This window comes from Trichoderma virens, assembly GCF_000170995.1.
Source record: "Trichoderma virens Gv29-8 chromosome Unknown TRIVIscaffold_81, whole genome shotgun sequence".
NCBI classification, from domain to species: Eukaryota; Fungi; Ascomycota; class Sordariomycetes; order Hypocreales; family Hypocreaceae; genus Trichoderma; species Trichoderma virens.
Window position 1 is genome coordinate 25,421 of NW_014013668.1, and position 18,636 is coordinate 44,056.

Sequence of the window (18,636 nt, forward strand, 5' to 3'; positions counted from 1 at the left end):
TTTGGAATCTTTTCTAGTCGCACTCAACTAGACGAAATAGGTATGAATATCTAGATGGTTTCCTATCTTATATTGAAACCAGCTCAGAAAGGAAAGGATATGCTCATTATATACTGCACTCTATCACACTATTTCTTGACTGATAACTTTGAATGTAGAATGGTATTACGTGTGAAGTATAGAAAATAGGCCCGTATGATGTGCCCCTGTGTTCAGTTTAAAATCTCATCTTCTGAATAGGGAAGCTCAAATCGAAAGTTAACATGGGTATGCTTGTTGTCATAAGACGATGGAGATTTTCTTTAAACGATGTGGACGAACAGGATGCAGTTTATTTACGTTAACTCTATTAAAGCCTAGCGTCCCCGTCGGTTAAGTTCGTTATACCAACCTCTAAAGGGCAAGAGGAGATCATTTGTGGTACGTGTAAAACTTAAGCTTAGGCTTATGCTCTAATCAAGGTAATAAAGGCGATACTAGTGGAAAGGGACCTATTGATATTATACGTGAAGTGAATACGGACGTTTACGCGATGTGAATACGCTACTTGCCACACCATTTGTACCAATTGCTAGGGCGACTCGATATCGAGCGCCATTGGACTGTAGTGATTGGCTTTGTCGATGGGTACAGAGCGCATACATTTCATTCATTCGGTAGCAATTTAATATCGCTCTTCGGAGGTGGGCTTAGCAGCTGGCAGTTCATGCTTTCAAGCAAAAGAGTAAGCCGCGGCATTCGGCATTCGCAAATGCGCATTCAATTATGCCCTTGCAGCTAATGGAAACATGCCAACTCTTTCATTGGTCTTTGCCGGATATCCGGAGTTTCAATCCCACAATAGCCAACCGGATTGAAGACACTGGCCCCCACCATGTTGACAGCTAGGGTATGCATCTTTGACCCAAATTCTCACCAATATTGCCAAGATGGCAATATGTAAAGTCCTAATTGTTCTACCGCCTACGGAGACCACGAGCTGAGAGGAGCCAGGGAGGTAATTAACCCAGCTACACGTAATGATCATAGAACTGAGGCTAGGAATATGGACGGGGGCCATGTAAAGGCAAATGATTTATCAAGTTTCCTCCAACATGTAATCATGTGTAAGACTTTGATAGCCTTTCACTCGTGAGCCTTGCATAGCAAAACTGTAAACACAGCGCATGTCACCTGTTACTTAGCACATTTCGTCCATAGGAGAAAGTATACGTAGTTGTCTTTGTACCGTAGTCAGTCTGGTCGTATCGTAAGATATTGATCATAAGATAAAACACCCACACAGACACAATCCTTACGCAATAATTCCAAGGGTTAGAATCGGTCGTAAATTAAAGCCCGGACAACTTTGATAGAGATTTTATTAATAGGTGGGCACTTTTGATTGAATAATGCATAATCCCACAGGTTACCCATCTTTGCAGAGGTCAATCCTGAGATGAGAATTTAGTATGCATATAATAGTAACTAATACAAGGCTGTGCACTAGGTTCGTTAGGTAATCGCGAACTATGTCTGCTAGAGGAAACACCGAACAATTGCCAATGCGTGGAGATCGAGTACATATCTTGAGGTAAAAAATGTTTCGGCACAGAAAAAAGGAATAGCAATATAGCTCAGGGTATCGAAAGCGGCAGTCGATTAAAATATGGTAAGCCTGGCCCCCCATCTTTACACTATTGCTAAGCCTGGCAAAAGACAGAAAAGTGACTTGAATAGATAGTAGGCAGGCGTTTTGATAAAAAAAGCCAAATTGTTAAAGCGATGGGTGGCGCTGCTGCTTTAGGTACCCGGATATGTAAATGTGTGTACCTGATCTATATATACTGACTCAATGATTAGCCTAACGATATTGGCCTTGTGCTATACGAAAATGCGATTGGACAATTGGTATGATGGGAGAAAAGTATATTAAATGTATGGAATTACTTCATGTACCCAGTCTTGATTGAAAGAAGAGCTAATTCGTTTAGGGTCGGATCCTCGAGCTGGCACCAGCCCATCTGTGTTAACTCATAACGAGATTCTTCGCAGCATATCCCTTTATTATTTGACTAAATCCATCTTGACATCTGGATACATTTACTTCCAGAATCCTCTCGGTCAAACGGGATTAAGATACAATTATACAAGACCGCGCACTGATGCCCCGATGCTTTTCAGCGGCTTCAAGTATAATGTTCAGTCTTGGCCACGCGCGTTAGCCGAAACTGTGGCCAACTTGGTCCTTTACCGAAGTAAGAAATGGATGCTCAACTTACTGGTAATTCTCAATGTACTAATAAGGGCCAGCTAGATCACGATTTTGGCGGGCACTTTCCTGGATTGGATAATCCACCTGCTTTAATAGAAGATATACGTGAAATTGGTACCTATTAGAAATAGGAAAGTGAAAACATAATTAGCTTCTCCTCAATATAGCCTCCCACAAGAGGAGCCCGATCGGGATCCAGGTGATAGGAGGCCATTTTGCTTCTTCTGAGGGAGAGCCTGATAAGCCAAAGAAGTCTAGAGTATGGCCAAATAGCAAATAGAACGAGTTTCGAGCTGTTTTTGATAGCAAGCTGTTAAACTATGTTCCCGAAAAGAGTATCTATTTGGCGTCTGGATAGTAGCAGTTCATCCACCCTGCTAACTCGGACTACTGGTGTATCTTTTATGATTATAATTGACACTGATAGCCCCAACTCCAATAAAGCACGATGATTGTCAATTAAAGAAAGTTGTTCATTATAAGTCCTACTTCTATCCCGTTAGTAAGGAATATTATGTTCATATGAGCTTGATGGAGCTGGAACAGCCTAAAATACACGTAAAATGGATTTCTTTTCTTTTCTTTTCTTTTCTTTTCTTTTCTTTTCTTTTCTTTTCTTTTCTTTTCTTTTCTTTTCTTTTCTTTTCTTTTCTTTTCTTTTCTTTTCTTTTCTTTTCTTTTCTTTTCTTTTCTTTTCTTTTCTTTTTTTGCACTAGGCGCCATCTGCATGCCATCCATCAAGATCGCCGCAGACATATTCAAGTATTTGCTATAATTCACTTCAGGAGCTTCTTGAGCGAAAGATGTCCAAACACTGGTCGAAATGGCGGTTTAGGATGACGCAGCGGCTCTGTTCTGCTGTTTCACTACAATGCTCGTAAGAAATAGAAAGCGGATGCGTAAGCCTTATAGAATGAAGCTCCCAGGCTATCTATACAATGTTGCAAAAAAATTTCCTAATTAACAATGGGTCATTCGCCGACTACCTCTATCTTTTCTGCCACATCCGAACGCTGTTAGTTGACACACGCGTCCACTTTTGAGCGAATGATGGAGAAGGCGTTGAGTAGGCCGCAAAAATGTATAACGGCAGCAATCATAACCGCAACATGGAGTATCTGGTGGCTGGCACCGAAAATATCGAACTTGTGAGGAACCCATCTCTCTGGAACCTGTTCGAAGTTAGTATTATGAATGCCAATTTAATAAAAAACCTCGATGACAATCTTACCCTGGCTGCATAAATGACTGCTCCCGTAAGATTAGATGTGGCCATCCACGCCATCCAATTTAAGGACATATGTTCCTTCTGAAGTTCCCATCCATGGAGAATTAGACCATGAATAACAAATATAATAGAACTTAGTCCAAATCCACCGTAAAAGCATGCGCGCCAACGCCTGAATTGGGGCGAGATGAAGCGTGGGTGTAATGTGACTATAGTACAGCATAGTGCAGTGCTGCTTGTCTGAAAAAGTTTAGCCCACGTAACAACAATATTATCGGTTAACTTACAGTCATCCAGTAAAACCACTGTAATTTCTGGTTGCAGAAGAAGCCATAGTAAATCGTCGGAATACCGGCACCCCACATTAAAACGAGAATGCCTAGATAGTCTAGCTTATTCCAAAATGAGGTGAGAGTTTGGCTATGATTCCATAGTATGTGAAATCTGGGCAACGATTAGCAAAATTATGAAGAACAAGCCTGAAGAGTCTTCACTAACGTCGCTGAGAATGCAAAGCAGACTGCAACTCCAAGACAGTAAATGGATATTACAACCAGATCGTCAACATATGCATTTGATTGGAGCCGATAATAATTCCAATAGAAGTAGAAAGGCAAGGCACAAAAAACGATGCATCCAACTAAATGTGAATAAATATTGATCGTTTGGTTGTGCAGATAAGCCAGGCCGGCGAAGGAAACCCAGGTAGAGCCAGATGTAGGCCTGTAATAAGAATTAAAATCATTCATACAACATGAATATTAAATATATTACTTACCTATAGCCTGATAAAAGGTATTCATTGTCTTGCTGCCACGGGGGTATTTCGTGAAAATACAGAAGCCTCGGCACTCTCAACCAGATATGGTCCGACTTGTGCTGCTTCACGAGAGGATTCCTTTCCATGCTTACTTGAGAAACGGTCTCCAGTGTCACTCGCCGAAGAGACATTGTTCGCGAAAGAAGTCTGGTAGCAGTAGTTCTAGTTGATTGGGGAGAAGAATGGAGGAGTGTCGGCGCAAGTGAACTATCAGCAGATGAATTCCCCCTAGCCGCCCATCCCCTCAATGTTGAGTCAGCAAGCGCTAAGGGATCCAATGGCAAAGACCCTTATTTCAGCCCCCAACAAAATGGCCCAATCAGAGTGTACAGGTACCTTCGTGAAACCAGCTTTAAATAACCTTGGCGCTACGCGAGGGAACAGCCGTTCTCCCGCAGCCACTCAGCGCCCAACTTCTTGTAGGACCAGCCCTCCTCAGCATGATAATTCAAATCATCCAAACTCGACTCCGCTCCTGGTATTCTGTTTTCATGAGATATTTTTGCCGGCTCCTAAGAATAAATAATTAATCGCCACGAGAACTGTATATACCAAATTTTGTTAATATTTTCCAACTTGCTATAGATGCATCAACAATTCCCATGGATATACAACGTCCAGAATTCATTAATAACACCTTCGTTGGTTATGTACCAAACCCAGACGGCCGCGGAACACTTTCGTTACTTTTCTCTTGTCTGCTCACCCTTAGTTTGTGTGTTTGGTCCGCTATTCACCTAGACCTTCCACCATACGGCGAAACCGACATTGAATACACGTACAGATACTTGAAATGGAGTGTTCTGGGAATATTTGGGCCTGAGCTTGTCATTTGGGCCGCTTGGCGCCAATTTATATCCGCGCGAACATTGACAAAATTTATCAAGAAGGTTGTATAGACGTTGTACCAACTAAATTGTCTGTTGCTAACCATACTTGACAGAGAAGCAACAACGGTCGAAACTTACAACAATGGACGATGGTTCACGGGTTTTATGCGGGAATGGGTGGATTCGTATTTGATATGGACACCCCAGATATGCGGCACGGTCCACGTTTTATTCCCCAGCGGCGTCTCCATGTAACACCCCGGGGAATCCAGCTGCTTGCTAAGTGCGGCTTGCTCCCTGATATTTCGCTGGAGGACATCAAAGATAAAAGCAAAACAGACGGATCCGGAAAGCTCATCTGCTGTTTCCAAGTGAGCTGGATGGTTGTACAAGCCGCTGTTCGAGTAGCGGTTGGCCTTCCGTTGACACCGCTTGAGACGAATACTATTGGCCACGTTGTCTGTGCGTTAATAAATTATGCTCTCTGGTGGTATAAACCAAGGTGGATTAAAGAACCAACGATACTTAGAGGGGAATGGACCCGGCCGATATGTGCTTTTATGTACATGTCCAGCCAAGTAAGTGCAGAGCACAAGGTCAACAGAGACGTCTTACGTGACTTTGGCGTTAAGACAGAAATGAGTGGAGTCATATACACCCCTGGTCATCCATGTTCACAAAGAAGCTCAGACGCACAGATACTTGAGACGAGAGTCGCCCCAACGAGCGACAGACAAGAAGGATACGAAGCGGATATCCAGCTCACAGAGGAATTGGAGCCTTTAAACGGCGCATTCCCAACAAAAGGCCGTATCACTATACGTCACGGTTTGGAGCTATCAGCAAAAACATTCTACCAGGAAGAGGCTATCAACGAGGCTGTTAAGAAGACAATTTCATCTGACATGCAGGTTGTTCGATGGCAGCTCGCATGCGAAGCCATTGAACAATATCCTGCCATTAGAGAACGGCTTGATGTTCCTCCATGTGATCAAGCTGAACTGAGATATCGAGAGGCGCACCGACTGTATCCTGAAATGCCGGACAAAGTAAGCCGACATCCAAGAGGCCATAAACCAAGTGAAGATATTAAAACAAGCTCGAATAAAAGTTGGTGGTGCCCGTCAGAAGAGCTTGTGGTTGAGCGTCCTCGAAATTGGCCGGGAGATGATCTGCTACGTCACATGCAAGGCCACTTGATGGGCATGATTTTATGGTGCTCCAGTACAGTATACGGCGCCATTCATGTGGCTGGTTGGAATGAAGTATTTCCCACTAATGCTGAGTCTTGGTTTTGGAGAATGTCGGGTGTCTACATTGTCTTCAGTGGATTGTTATGGTCTTTCTTCAACCTCCTGGGTCACCTATCTGGTTCAGTCTGGTGGTTTTGGTATGGCATACTGGAGGGAGCTGAGCGTAAAAGGAGTCATATCCTTATTTACGTCTTATGTTGCATAGGAGGAACTCTTTATGTTATTGCACGGGTATATCTTGTTTTGGAGGCCTTCATTTCCTTGCGCTCACTGCCTGCATCAGCGTATGACTCCCCCTCTTGGATTTTGACGGTGCCTCATTTATGAGGTCGGCGAGACAACATGTTGAGCTTAATACCGAGGCAGAATCTGCGAATTTTGTGACTAGTATTGGCTTCAGTGACCATTAAAGCGAGCTAGATATTAATTTGAATAGTATTTTTTCTTCTGCAAGACTCATAGCTCATTTAATATGATGAAGAGTAAGCCGCTGGCTGTGATATATTCTTTAAGTGATTTCGCCTTGGATATGACTGAATGGCATATGAGTGATTGGAAAGAATCAAGACTCCAATAAAGGATGTTGGTTTTCAGTTTTCAGGGTTCTGAGCGGTTCGTTTGCTAAAGTTTCTTCCAATGCAGTTGCTTCTTTTTACAGCGTGGGATGTATACTACGGTGGGCTGCATGCAGGTATGGTAACTTAGGGAACTATTATTGAGGCGTTTTCTATTTCGTCAATGTATGATACCTGCACATCACCTGCACTGTTAAGGTTACAATAGTATCGCATGTTATCCGACGATTCTACTTCGAGTACAACAAGCTCAACTACTGCTCATAAACAGTCATCATCATCATCATCATCATCATTATCACCAACAACAAGAAGTGGTGGTGCGGGGCACGGTACAAGGGTGACAAAAGTGGTATATTGCTAAGACAGACGACAGCTGCAGTGACGTAGCCACCAAAAATATGAATCAATGTCGCCCAGTTTGTGACCTGGAACACTGATGCCAGTCTTACGGGAAAGAACTCCTTAATAATGAGCTCATAATGTGGAATAGTTGAAGGGTCTAGCGGCGATGGTTTCTGGCTCGACTACACGTATTGCTCCTAGAGACGAAGCTCTACATTGACTGCCTCAAAGGCGCCATCAAGCCCCCCTGAGTAGTTAAAAGCCTCTAGCAAGCATCTCAAAATACCCTTAGAGTGGTACCAAAACCTTCAACTAGCACAAAGCCTGTGACTGCTACAACTAAAATCACCCCACCTAGAGCTACATAATTGGGAATTCCTGGTGATGGATGCGAGGCCACCGGAAACAAAATCGCGCTTGCTCAATTGTGTAACTTGCCCTGAATAATAACAAACGGTTGTAAGAACCAGCAAACAAGTAATCCAAAGTTGTGACATGACAGATTCCTCCTAACCCTGATCACTCTCATTCGTCCCCTTCTTGAGCCTTCTTGGTTCTTTCCTCCTATGGCCCCAGTTCTGGATTCCCTCTCCGTGCCCCTAGCTGAATCTGCCAAACTACGCGAGTTAGTCCCTGAACCATTTACGTACATAGACGGTAATGCCTAATTTTCTTTAGTATCCAAAGAGGGGTACAATTCATCATGGCTGTGAGACAGTTCCACTGGGTATAGGTTTTATCCCAATTTCCTGCCCTAGACGGCACCTTCTTTCCTTATAGCTCTTCTATAGAAGAACATTGTTTCTAGTAGCTGTTTTGATCATCGCCATAAAGATTCTATGGTTTGTTCGGAGGGCCAAGTAGAAAGTCTACAATGGGTATCTTGAGGGAGGTGCACACCTTCTCAGTATCGGATGAATCCTTTTTTTTTCTATCACAGTCAAAGAAAATCACGAGTCTATTGTTGTGACTTTAAAATTTGAAGTGAGCAATACATTTATAACTATTCAACTCTTCATTATGCTAAAATTCACACCGCATAACTCCTCGCGGGCTCAAAAGAAGAATTGTCGAGCAGCAGCAGCGCCAATAAAGCTAACTGCCAGAGTTTCCCACGACGGCGATCTTGCCATCATTGCAGCGTTGAGAGGGATTGTTGGAATATTCCCACTCAACATCTATTACCCATATTAGCATAATCCCATCGATAGTGCCCTGCACGTATTATGGAGGCTGAAATACCTTATCAATAGTATGAACAACACCATTTTGAATTATCGAATCTCCTGTCAAAATTCGTGCACCATTCAAGTAGGCGACATCGTCTTTAATCACCACGGAGACATTGGTACCGCCGAGTGTGCGGAATATTTGGCCATCCTCAAGCCAAGGCGAGTATGCTGGAAATGAAGGAGCCACAATAATATGCTCCTTTAACACTTGCACAATCTGGGTCTGTGTAAGTGTGCTAGAGAGGCTGAAAACTTCGTTGCTTGGTGCCAGAACAGTTATGGACTCTGCGCCTTCAAGAGTCGCAGTTAAATTCGTTTGTTTTAGTGCTGCTGCCAATTTGACCCCGCCTATTGCCTGCAGAGTTGATGATAAACTCCTTGGCAAGGTAAGAACAGCATCAATTGGACGAATGACTCCCTTATCGAAAGGAATATCACTGCCTACGACCTGTGCACTTTTGCCTAAGCCTGAGAACACGAACGGCAGTGATGCAGATGGAACGTTTCGCTCTACGAGACTTTGGTTGTGTCCAGAACCAAGAAGTACAAAGTCATCGTGATATAAAGTCTCGTAGACAGATCCTCGAGAGGTTGCCCGCTTTGCCATTCTTGTGGCCAAAGCTCGGGAGTTATACTGGAATGATCCACCTCCTCTAAATCGTGCCAGATTTAACGCAGCGGGCGGGGGACCAATTGTAGCACGAGCAACGGTAGCATTACCGCTTATAATAAATGCATTATTGTTTGGTGCATACACAACCAAGCCAGCTTCGGCGGATGTAAGTTCGATTGTTGGGAGCCTCTGGGCAAACTCCGTGAACCCGTTGGCTTGAAGAGTTGAAAAGAGCGACTGGGGCGACTGTGCGAGAGCACCAGAAGCCATGTAAAGCTCTATGAGTGAAAGAAAGAATTGTTTATGCATGGCTGAAATTTGAGCGCAATGTTAGCCGCAGAATTACTTAGAAAGAGATGAGTGTGAAGTTGGTTTCGTAGCATACAGTTGGGGGCATCAAATGTTGACATTTAAGCTCTCTCCTTACAGAAGGCGCCATTTCGTTGGGCAAGCCTACATCCAATCCAATCATTGACCTACTATGCCCAAAAAATGGGGGGTTGGTAGGGTGCTGTGTTGATACTTACCTGAATGCTGCATTGCAAGTTGCTTAACCGCACAGGGGGGCATGCGGCTGACGACGGTGCGGCTGAAGTCTTGCCATACTCGCGTTTTCATCTGCCTATTAGATTGTCGCTTCGGTGAGGTTTTGCTTAGTAGGATGTCGTGGAATAAGGTTATTTGGCAGGCTTTGTTTTATCATATGCAGGTATTCTCGGCTGCATTCAAGGGTCCACATCATATACCAGGGGGGTAGAAAAAGCAGAGATTAGGCAAGAGAGGCGTGTTAGTGTATGAGTGGTCGATTTGGTGCGTTGTAGCTGACAGATTGAATTGAGACCAACATGTGCATACGACGACTCTCTCATTGGACAGCCTCTTCTTATGCAAATGATTGCCTAATAACATCATCAGTTATCCAGCGGAGTTGTACTTGAAGAGTTGGCTGTTTGGTACAAATGCGCCCTCTGAGCAGCCCCATGTATTCAGTAGGAAGTATCAGTTTATCGATGTCATATTATGACAAATTATAAAAGCTGAGATGTAACTTATTGATCCATTCTCCATACCCCCTTCAAGTCTGCAGAGCCAGCGAAAGAAAGCATATACCCATATGGAGCTCACTAGATGAGCACAATAGTGAGGCCGCTCTACGAATAGCCCGACGTTATCGTGAAAACCTTGCTGTTTCCAGAGGATGGCGAAAATGGGATCAAGATTTATACGCGTGGTGTTATAAATTTGTTAGGAGGATGCAGTCGAAGTTTGGTACCACGTGTCTTCAATACATTGGTAAACAAGCCTTAAGCATGATTCATCAAACCCAGAATGTTACCACTATATGCATGAATCAGACGGCTCTTTTGTAATCATTGTACATGATTTGATTGCCTCAATTCTACTGGATACAGATTGAAACGACATTTAGCGAGCCCGCCGCGCTGATATGTTACAGCACTGAAGAGGCTTTGGAGTTAGCCAGTCATATTCAGCCAAGTGGAAGGATTTATGCATTAGACAAGGTTGACAAAAGCTGAATTATGCAAGGATTTGCCTTTTACTAAACAAGCAGTCTAATTGGCCCCCTCTCCCGATAATATCTTGGGCAGTAGCTATGCTATTCGGGTGTCAGCTTGTGAGCCCATCACGTAGAATAAGAATGTATTTAAAGTCATCTGCAAAATCAATGGATCACGATATGGAAAGTTAAACAAGACTCGGGTCTAAGTCGCTGCGTCGCCAAATGAGATCATAATGGCCGACACATCGCTAGTAGACAGCTCTTATGTGCTTCACCGTCCCTTCTATGTACCAACCAAGGATGGCGCTGTTTGGGCCATAACCTTCACCACCTATGGCGGAACAATCTTAACAGCAGGTATCTCTGTTATCCTCACGTTGATTTTCGTAGGGCTTTGGGATCTTATATGCTTCATTGCCATTGTTTCTTCTAGGGCAACGACTCGGCGGCGACATGTTGCTCTCGTGACTCTTTGGAACTCCAACGATTCTTGGTTTGCTTTCAAAGAGCTGGCAAAATATACGTTGCAATTTTTCGGATCTACACCCGATTTTGTTTACGGCCTCATATTTTGCTCCTTGGCTTTTATAATCTACGGAGGCGGCTTGTCATTGGGGATTGTTGGGCCTTCACTATTGCAAGTTGGTACCGTGGCACCTGCACGACCTAGTGCAGTCTACTGGCCATTTTCTACTAACAACGAAAACGACACTGTCAATATTCTTCAGGGTATAGGCATACTTGCTCCAGCATTTATACGCGCTCTTGGTAGTGTGGATGCCTCCCTGGGCTCACGGGGGGAAAACGTGAAAGTAGATGGGCCAATTCCGGTTGTCAATGCTGGCATAAACAGCATTGAAACTATCTACCAGTATAACTACACATATTCACTCACTGGAGTCGACCTCGGCCTCCAACATGGCTCTGATCTTTCATTGACGGCTACGGGCTCCTGCATAACCGAGTATGGGTGGATCGTTAATGCCACGCACCCTAAGAATGACAGGGATACCTATTACCCGTGGAACTACACCATCTGGAATCAGACTGTCCCCATCACCAACGATACTATTCAGGATGCTCCAAAAGCAGTTTTCCTGCTTCATCCAGATGCATCCACTCAGTATGGCGAGACCGGCAATATCTCTTTTGCCATTTTACCATGGACAGCTCATAGGACCAGCATTAAACAGTCAAATGATCCATGGTATACCACAGAAACTCGGCGGGCACCATTTCCGCCTCCTGTCGAGACTGCCATCTTCTGGATAAAGCGGGCAAGACCAGCCCTCTCCTGCTGGCAGAAAGATGTCTGGCGATATGGCTCCACAACTGTGACCAATGTCTCTGGCCTCAAGAACATAACCGGCATAAAAGTAAAGCCTTCTTTACTCGCAGTATTGGAACTTGCCGTCGCTGTTCCGGTCCTATATAACCTGGGAAGTACCGTCGCTATCTCATCGCTTAAATCTGCAACCGTAAACACATTTGGGGTTATTAATGCAGAGACGTCGAGTATCTTGGACGACCTGACACGACTGGTATTTGCCAGTTTCGTATACACTCGGAATGTATATTTGGATACTACGATGTATGAATCTAAGACTGGGCTGGCCAACGCTTTGGATACGAATGGGGAACCTGCTGATGGTCTTGGTGACTTTGTTTTATCAAGTCCCAACTTTCAAAGTTTCTCTATGGTTGGCATGATTGTTCTTTTAGTGCTTCTCATCACTCTGTTCACTACAAACTTTCTGCTCCAAAGGATGCTTCGTCTTAACGACAAGGCTAAGAGCAAAGTAATGCTTTTCGATGCATTGCCAGCGGCTCAGCTATTCCGTCGAATTTATGAACCCAAAGGAGAAAACCAGGTGGATACAACGTGGCTCTGTAATTCCAATTTACCGTCGATGGGGGATCAGACAGAATTCAAGTTGGAAAGGTGCGACAAAGAAAATTGCAATGGACATATCAAGAGTGATCTAGCGCCCCCAGTGGAGCCCGCTTCAGAGGGGGATGGCAACACAGCTCCTTCTACGACGAAGGAAAAAGTAGCCAAAGTGGACACAGAGTTGATAACTTCCTCGTGAAGTTGAAATATCGAGGATTTGGTGGCCGATTGAAGGCTAAAATTTGTTTGCAGAATTTGGTTTTGATGCTTTGGTTGCAATGTTAGGTATGGAATGAATGAAGTACAAGAATACATAGGAATGCAATGCAAGCATATGCAAATGAAAGGCTGCAGCGCAGTGATTTATATCACTTTACTCTCGTGTAAAGTGGGATCTATAAAGCGGTACAAAGCCAAAACATACAATGTCACTTATAATTCTTATCTTATAGATGGAATAGCGAGAAAAATTGCATTAGTAGGCACTTCACGTCTGGAAGAGAGAATTCCTGGGTGGGGCATGATATTTCAGCATAAAAATCCATGGACCTGTTCACCCTCGGAAAGGGCAGAAGCATCAGTCTGGGCAAGCTTGAATAGTTTGACAATAGTTTCATTGGTGTAAATTTGGCGACGGCATGCTGCATTGATACGCATTAAAGCCCCGAGGAAACATATACATGTATGAATCGCGACAGGAGCAATGTTCTAGGGAAGCACGGTGTTGTAACTGGGAGTTTTGGTACGATGTTTAAAATCCAGAGCTTGTGCCCCTTGATTATTGCAGATGCCTTTGTGAAAGAAATACACCAGTTGGTGAAGCTCATTAATAAATTCATGTCATCATCTAGGAGCATCATCGTAAGTCGGATCAGCTTGCAGGACCTAGCTAGACATTACTCTTGTTAGATACACGTAGTTGACGCAGTTTTAATCACGCCTCAATCCATACCCAAAAAATTCATTTATTTACACCAAATTTCTTGTTCCATAGGGGAATTGATGTGCATCTTGTCACCCGTCATCATAAATCCAGGAGTGTCGTGATAGTTTCACGGCATCATCAAGGTTCCTCCCGCGCCGATTCTGGGATCCGCAAGTCATCCATCAGTTCGCATCAATTAGCCTGCACTAGCTTGAAGCCACCATCTCTTGGTTACATGTACGTATTGGGATTGATACGCAAATACGGTAGGTTCCATAATCCACAGCAGAGTGGAGGACGTGGGTCGCTTAGCGGGCTAAATCTGCATTAGTGGGGTGTCACCCCTGTAAGATTCCCACAGGCCTTTCTGGGATATAAAAACAGCGCCAACCTCCCAGCCAAAGCTTTAAAACTTTCTCTCTTCTCATGGGACGCAACATCGCCATGGAAAATGCCCTTGATAAGTAAAGAGCTTCTCACCCTATCGCAATATCGGGCAGGACAGCCGGCAGACGAAACATAGTCGAGTGGTTTGCTCAAGGAGCCTGAGGTACATTGGCCATCTGCGGAAGGCGGTGCCGGTATAGGCAATTTGAGTGTTGCGCAACACCAGTGTTCGAACGCCGGCTGTTCTGCCCATTTTTTTGTCTATTTTTTTCTGCATCAGAAAATGCGATGAGTCTGTAGATTCTTGCTTGTAAAATTTTTTTTTCTTTCTCTTTTTACATAGAGCCAAAGGGGGTTCAAAGGCGTCAGACGCAGTGTCGTCCTTTGAGAATGGAATGGGCCCGCCCGCTTCTTAGCGCTAGAAATCTTGCTGGTATAGCGCTACTGCAGATCCCCCAATTTTAGTGCTCGAAGCCACACACTCACTAAGTCGGTGGGAATCGCCTTTCTCTCCTCCCGCCTGTCGATACGGAGCTTCATCGAGAAATATCGAAACCCTGCCCAAAACGTTGGTTGCGGCCAGCGAATCCAGAGAATTCAAACGCATTGGACGGATACGCGTAATCGATAGTGAATGACAAGAAAAGTATCGTAAGATGCTTTGATATGGAAAAAAACATATCCGAAGCGACCAAGTAGAGAAAGCAATTGCAGGCATCACCGAGGTATTTCAGATCCAGACATCAAGCAGCGCGCCTCTCATTATGGCGATGTTTGCATTCGCTTTAAAATGGCAGTTGATATTAAGCATCTATTCATTTGAGATACTTCACATACTGGGTTGACCACCAATAGGTGGCGAGTCGCATGATTACACGTAACCGTGCGATTTCCATGCCCTGACCTGCGTAAAACACCAATCGATTGTGGGTTCAAAACCCACTCGCTGAATCTACAGAACTTTACATTCCAGCACAATGTTGCCACTGATAACGTGTGAGCGTCACAAATCCAACATTCAGGTTTCCCTACAGATGGAAGATATTGGAAAGTTGTATGCCCGAGGAGGAAAGAATTGTATCCATTCATCACGAGATTATATTACACACAGTAATTCAGCAACTTCAACGATGCCTGCTCGACCTCTTTTCTGAATATAAGAAGATCGCTGTCAGAATAATTACCATAAAGGATAAGGATGGGCATGATTATCCAATCTGGAAACGCTGGAGAAATCCGTGCATTCTGTACAGACACGGGTGGAAATATCTAGATAGAAACATCTGGGGGGTAATGTCCAATTGTGATCCTACAATGAATGGCGCTTGCACAATATACAGAGGAGCTGAAATTGAATCACAAAGGAAAGCTACAAGAGAATGATCGTGAAAAGGGGGTTCTGAGAGGGTTGAAGAAATGGAGTCAGGATACAGTAATATAACCGGATACAATACTATGACTAAAATTTTTTGAAGATTTCATCATATAAAAGATTTCAATCTTCCCATAGCCGAACACAGCTTGATACATGATGATAAAGTTTGTAGAGCAAACATACCTACCTAGGTATGCATGGGTGGGGATTGTTTAGCGCTATCAATCAATAAAGTACTAACATGAACGCAAATAAGTTTATTATCTAATTTCAGTCATAAATGTCTTGAAATGCTGCGGGTCGCGTTCAAAGTTGGGATACGAACACTATCCGTTGGATTATATCATGACATAGCAGTCCAACGGTACCGTGATCGCAACCACGCTATAATATGCCACTTTACTTGGGTCTTGCGAGACCGATTCGGTCCTGGAATACCACGCAACTGGCGCAGCGTGGATGTTGACATTTGTGTTCTGGGCACTGAACACACGCATCATAGAGCAAACCACCCGTGCCGCATTGGCACTAATATGACATTCATTAGCTTTTATAATCATTAATAAGTATTAAGTGATACGCACACATTGCCAGGTAAATACAGATGGCATAGATCTTATTGGCTGTTGAACCTCCTTTTGCAATTTTTGTACTTCTTATGTAAAAGTTAGATCGTTGTTTCCCTCTCGCTGTCAAATAAAATTGAGAAACGATGCTTACTATGACTCTCTGACAAATGAGAAGGTTTCCGTGGCTCTATTTTAACAGTAGGCAATGACTATTGTCGCTAGATTTATAACAAAGAAGGCAGTCCCTATCTGAAGAGACTCCGAAGCGATGAGGGGGTTTCATTACCCCACTTGGGTGGCACATGCATACGAGATGTGCGATTGGTCAGGGGGAATTACATACCACGGAGTTGAATGCCCAGCCTTATTCTTGAGAAACAAAGCTGCCACTCCAAGCATCCATTTTTCTCTTTCTTTGGTTTCCAATATTCAACATTTGTCAAATCTTCGCAATGTCCGGCTTTGAGATCGCCGGAATTGTTCTTCGCTCTTTCCCTATCGCCATCAACGCTCTGGAAGCACATACCAAAATCGCGCATCGGCTCGGCCTCTTTTACAAAATAAGGCTTGAATACAAGAAATGGCGTGAAGATTTGGAGTTTCACAAATTGACGTTTACAACAAATTTGAGGAAGCTTCTACTTCCCCTAGTAGCTGATGAACAAAAGATTAAAGAACTTCTGCTATCACCTGGAGGCGACTGTTGGAACGAGGAACGCATCGCCGAACTTTTGCAGAAGCGACTTCAAGAGTCCTATGGGTTGCATATGCAATAAATACAGAGAATCAGAAAATCTATGGACGAAATAAATAGAGTGCTTGCAATCGATTCCGAGTGGACGCAAAGACTACTTGATAATTTTGTAAGCGAGTTTAATACACGTAAATACAACAGAGGAATTAATCAGCACCATCAGGAGCAAAATACAACTGGCCCAGATACATTTCGATCATTTGTTGCCAAAAAGGGGCTTCAATTTCTGATTTACATCTTCAAGCTGACCAAAAATGACTCCATTCGAAAAAGACTCTTCAATGAAGTCAATGAATGCAACGGCAAGCTAGAGGCGCTACTCAAAGCTAGTAATAAAGACGCACGTTTGGTGAATGATAGAAAACCAAAACATCAGTCAGAAGATATGGATATAGCTATATGCGATTTTTGGAAAAAGGCCAAAAATGTCTTTCAAGCGCTAGCTTCTGCCTGGGTCTGTCAATGTCAGCAGCACGGAGCAAAATTGCTACTTCAACATCGAACAGAAGCGAAGGCCGAACTTGATATCATAGTAACAGGCTTCAACCTATCCGATTTGGTAGTTTCACAAGATCAGGGTTTCGGAAAGTGATGACATAGTGGCAGCAAAACTAAAGCAAAGTGTCACACTTCTTGAGAATCAACCCTCTTACCAGCTTGGTCCCAAGCATTATCATACTGGAACAAACTATGAGAAAAATGGTCGTTCAGAATCAAATATAGAGTTGCAGAAGTTGGTGAATATCATTAAACACTTTGGTTGCAATGGGCTAATGCGTTTTTAGACCGCCGCCACTAGTCACTCTTACATGTATAGAGACACCCCTATCCCTCAACATAACTCGTGAGATATTGAGCCTTTGCGCTTCATTTAAGTCATTGGAAAGGTCGTGCTATGGCTATCTCACTGGTGAGGGTTGTCGCTACTATATTTACAACATTTCCCAGCAAAACACCCATGCAATGCCATCGGTAACTCTCGACCAAATACTTCAAGGCAAAATGCATACAATATTTACGCGCTCGGAGAGATATACATTATCATTGACTATTGCCTCCACATGCTTTCAGTTGTTGGATTCTCCGTGGCTAACATCCCCTCTCCAAAGAGTCGACATTATTTTCCCACGCAAAAATAAAAATACAGCGTTAATCGAAGAACCTCACATAAGTCAAAACTTCAAAGGTTCACTTGAGGATGACACATTGTCTGCAGCAGAGAAACACTTCCGTTTTGCTGAGGCACTTGATCATTTGGGTATCATGCTTTTGGAGCTTTACTTCGGTCAGATTATAGAAGATCAATCAGGGAGGAAAAAGCTACCGGCAGGACAAACTGATACGGAAAAGGCAGGCTTCGATGTTTTGGCGGCACGTGAATGGCAATGCCGCGTTAATGAAGAAGCAGGGGAGATTATGCAAGTGCTGTCTCATGGTGTCTCGGGGGAAATCGGAGTGCACCACCAGAGAAATGGAGACAACAAATGTTGCACAGAGTGATACTGCCTTTGCAGCGAAGCCGCGACTATTTGGCAAACGGGGGAATAGAAGCATGACAATTCGCTACAAGGAGACTCTTTTGCAATGTCAACTTATTGAGAAGGTGGACTAGCTGACCAATTCACTTCAGGATAATCTACGTGGTGAAAGTGATTTCTTGAATACTAATTAAATGTAAATGTAGAAAGTGTGTTCTCAGGTATTTCTCAACACCCAAATTTTTTGCTTCCTGTTGACTGCATACTATATTACACAGTACTCATTGATTCAATTCATCATGGCAACCCCAGTTGCTAGCCATACATTATTTTATCCACCTAATAGTGACTTGTTTTTAAAAGCCATGATAGTTTCTTGATCATAACTTCTGAAGCCTAGAATCACTCTTTGTAGCGTTGCAGCTAGATGGAGTTTCGCTCGTACTGTTCCAAGCCCCGGTCTGCTGCTATTTCTTCTTGAAGTCCTTGAAAGACCTGATCATATTGCCTCTTCTTCGTTGGATGGCTGGCTGCATACTTATGGGTCTGGCGATAAACCTTACCTCATAGAAGCCATGGTAGCCT

The 18,636-nt window shown here is 43.6% G+C and overlaps 6 protein-coding genes across 6 annotated transcripts; 4 read left to right on the plus strand and 2 right to left on the minus strand.

Annotated features, from left to right (window-relative positions):
* Nucleotides 1-1,648: 1,648 nt before the first annotated feature.
* Nucleotides 1,649-2,534, plus strand: TRIVIDRAFT_68553 (uncharacterized protein; the record flags this gene model as incomplete). The annotated part of the gene is made up of 4 exons (XM_014098693.1): nucleotides 1,649-1,651; nucleotides 1,843-1,890; nucleotides 2,093-2,237; nucleotides 2,422-2,534. 4 exons carry the CDS (start codon nucleotides 1,649-1,651, stop codon nucleotides 2,532-2,534), a joined length of 309 nt encoding a protein of 102 aa, XP_013954168.1.
* Nucleotides 2,535-3,270: 736 nt separating this feature from the next.
* TRIVIDRAFT_47976 (mPR-like GPCR protein) lies at nucleotides 3,271-4,388 on the minus strand (the record flags this gene model as incomplete). The annotated part of the gene is made up of 5 exons (XM_014098694.1): nucleotides 3,271-3,426; nucleotides 3,486-3,722; nucleotides 3,770-3,926; nucleotides 3,981-4,205; nucleotides 4,261-4,388. 5 exons carry the CDS (start codon nucleotides 4,386-4,388, stop codon nucleotides 3,271-3,273), a joined length of 903 nt encoding a protein of 300 aa, XP_013954169.1.
* A 516-nt stretch (nucleotides 4,389-4,904) lies between these two features.
* TRIVIDRAFT_192994 (uncharacterized protein) lies at nucleotides 4,905-6,712 on the plus strand (the record flags this gene model as incomplete). The annotated part of the gene is made up of 3 exons (XM_014098695.1): nucleotides 4,905-5,195; nucleotides 5,246-5,804; nucleotides 5,883-6,712. 3 exons carry the CDS (start codon nucleotides 4,905-4,907, stop codon nucleotides 6,710-6,712), a joined length of 1,680 nt encoding a protein of 559 aa, XP_013954170.1.
* Nucleotides 6,713-8,529: 1,817 nt separating this feature from the next.
* On the minus strand, nucleotides 8,530-9,420 carry TRIVIDRAFT_155305 (uncharacterized protein; the record flags this gene model as incomplete). The annotated part of the gene is made up of 1 exon (XM_014098696.1): nucleotides 8,530-9,420. The coding sequence occupies one exon, from the start codon at nucleotides 9,418-9,420 to the stop codon at nucleotides 8,530-8,532; it is 891 nt and encodes a 296-aa protein (XP_013954171.1).
* A 1,506-nt stretch (nucleotides 9,421-10,926) lies between these two features.
* TRIVIDRAFT_125434 (uncharacterized protein) lies at nucleotides 10,927-12,450 on the plus strand (the record flags this gene model as incomplete). The annotated part of the gene is made up of 1 exon (XM_014098697.1): nucleotides 10,927-12,450. A coding segment is annotated over one exon (1,524 nt), but the record flags the coding sequence as incomplete, so codon positions are not given.
* Nucleotides 12,451-16,271: 3,821 nt separating this feature from the next.
* On the plus strand, nucleotides 16,272-17,165 carry TRIVIDRAFT_47785 (uncharacterized protein; the record flags this gene model as incomplete). The annotated part of the gene is made up of 2 exons (XM_014098698.1): nucleotides 16,272-16,579; nucleotides 16,634-17,165. 2 exons carry the CDS (start codon nucleotides 16,272-16,274, stop codon nucleotides 17,163-17,165), a joined length of 840 nt encoding a protein of 279 aa, XP_013954173.1.
* Between the last annotated feature and the right edge of the window lie 1,471 nt (nucleotides 17,166-18,636).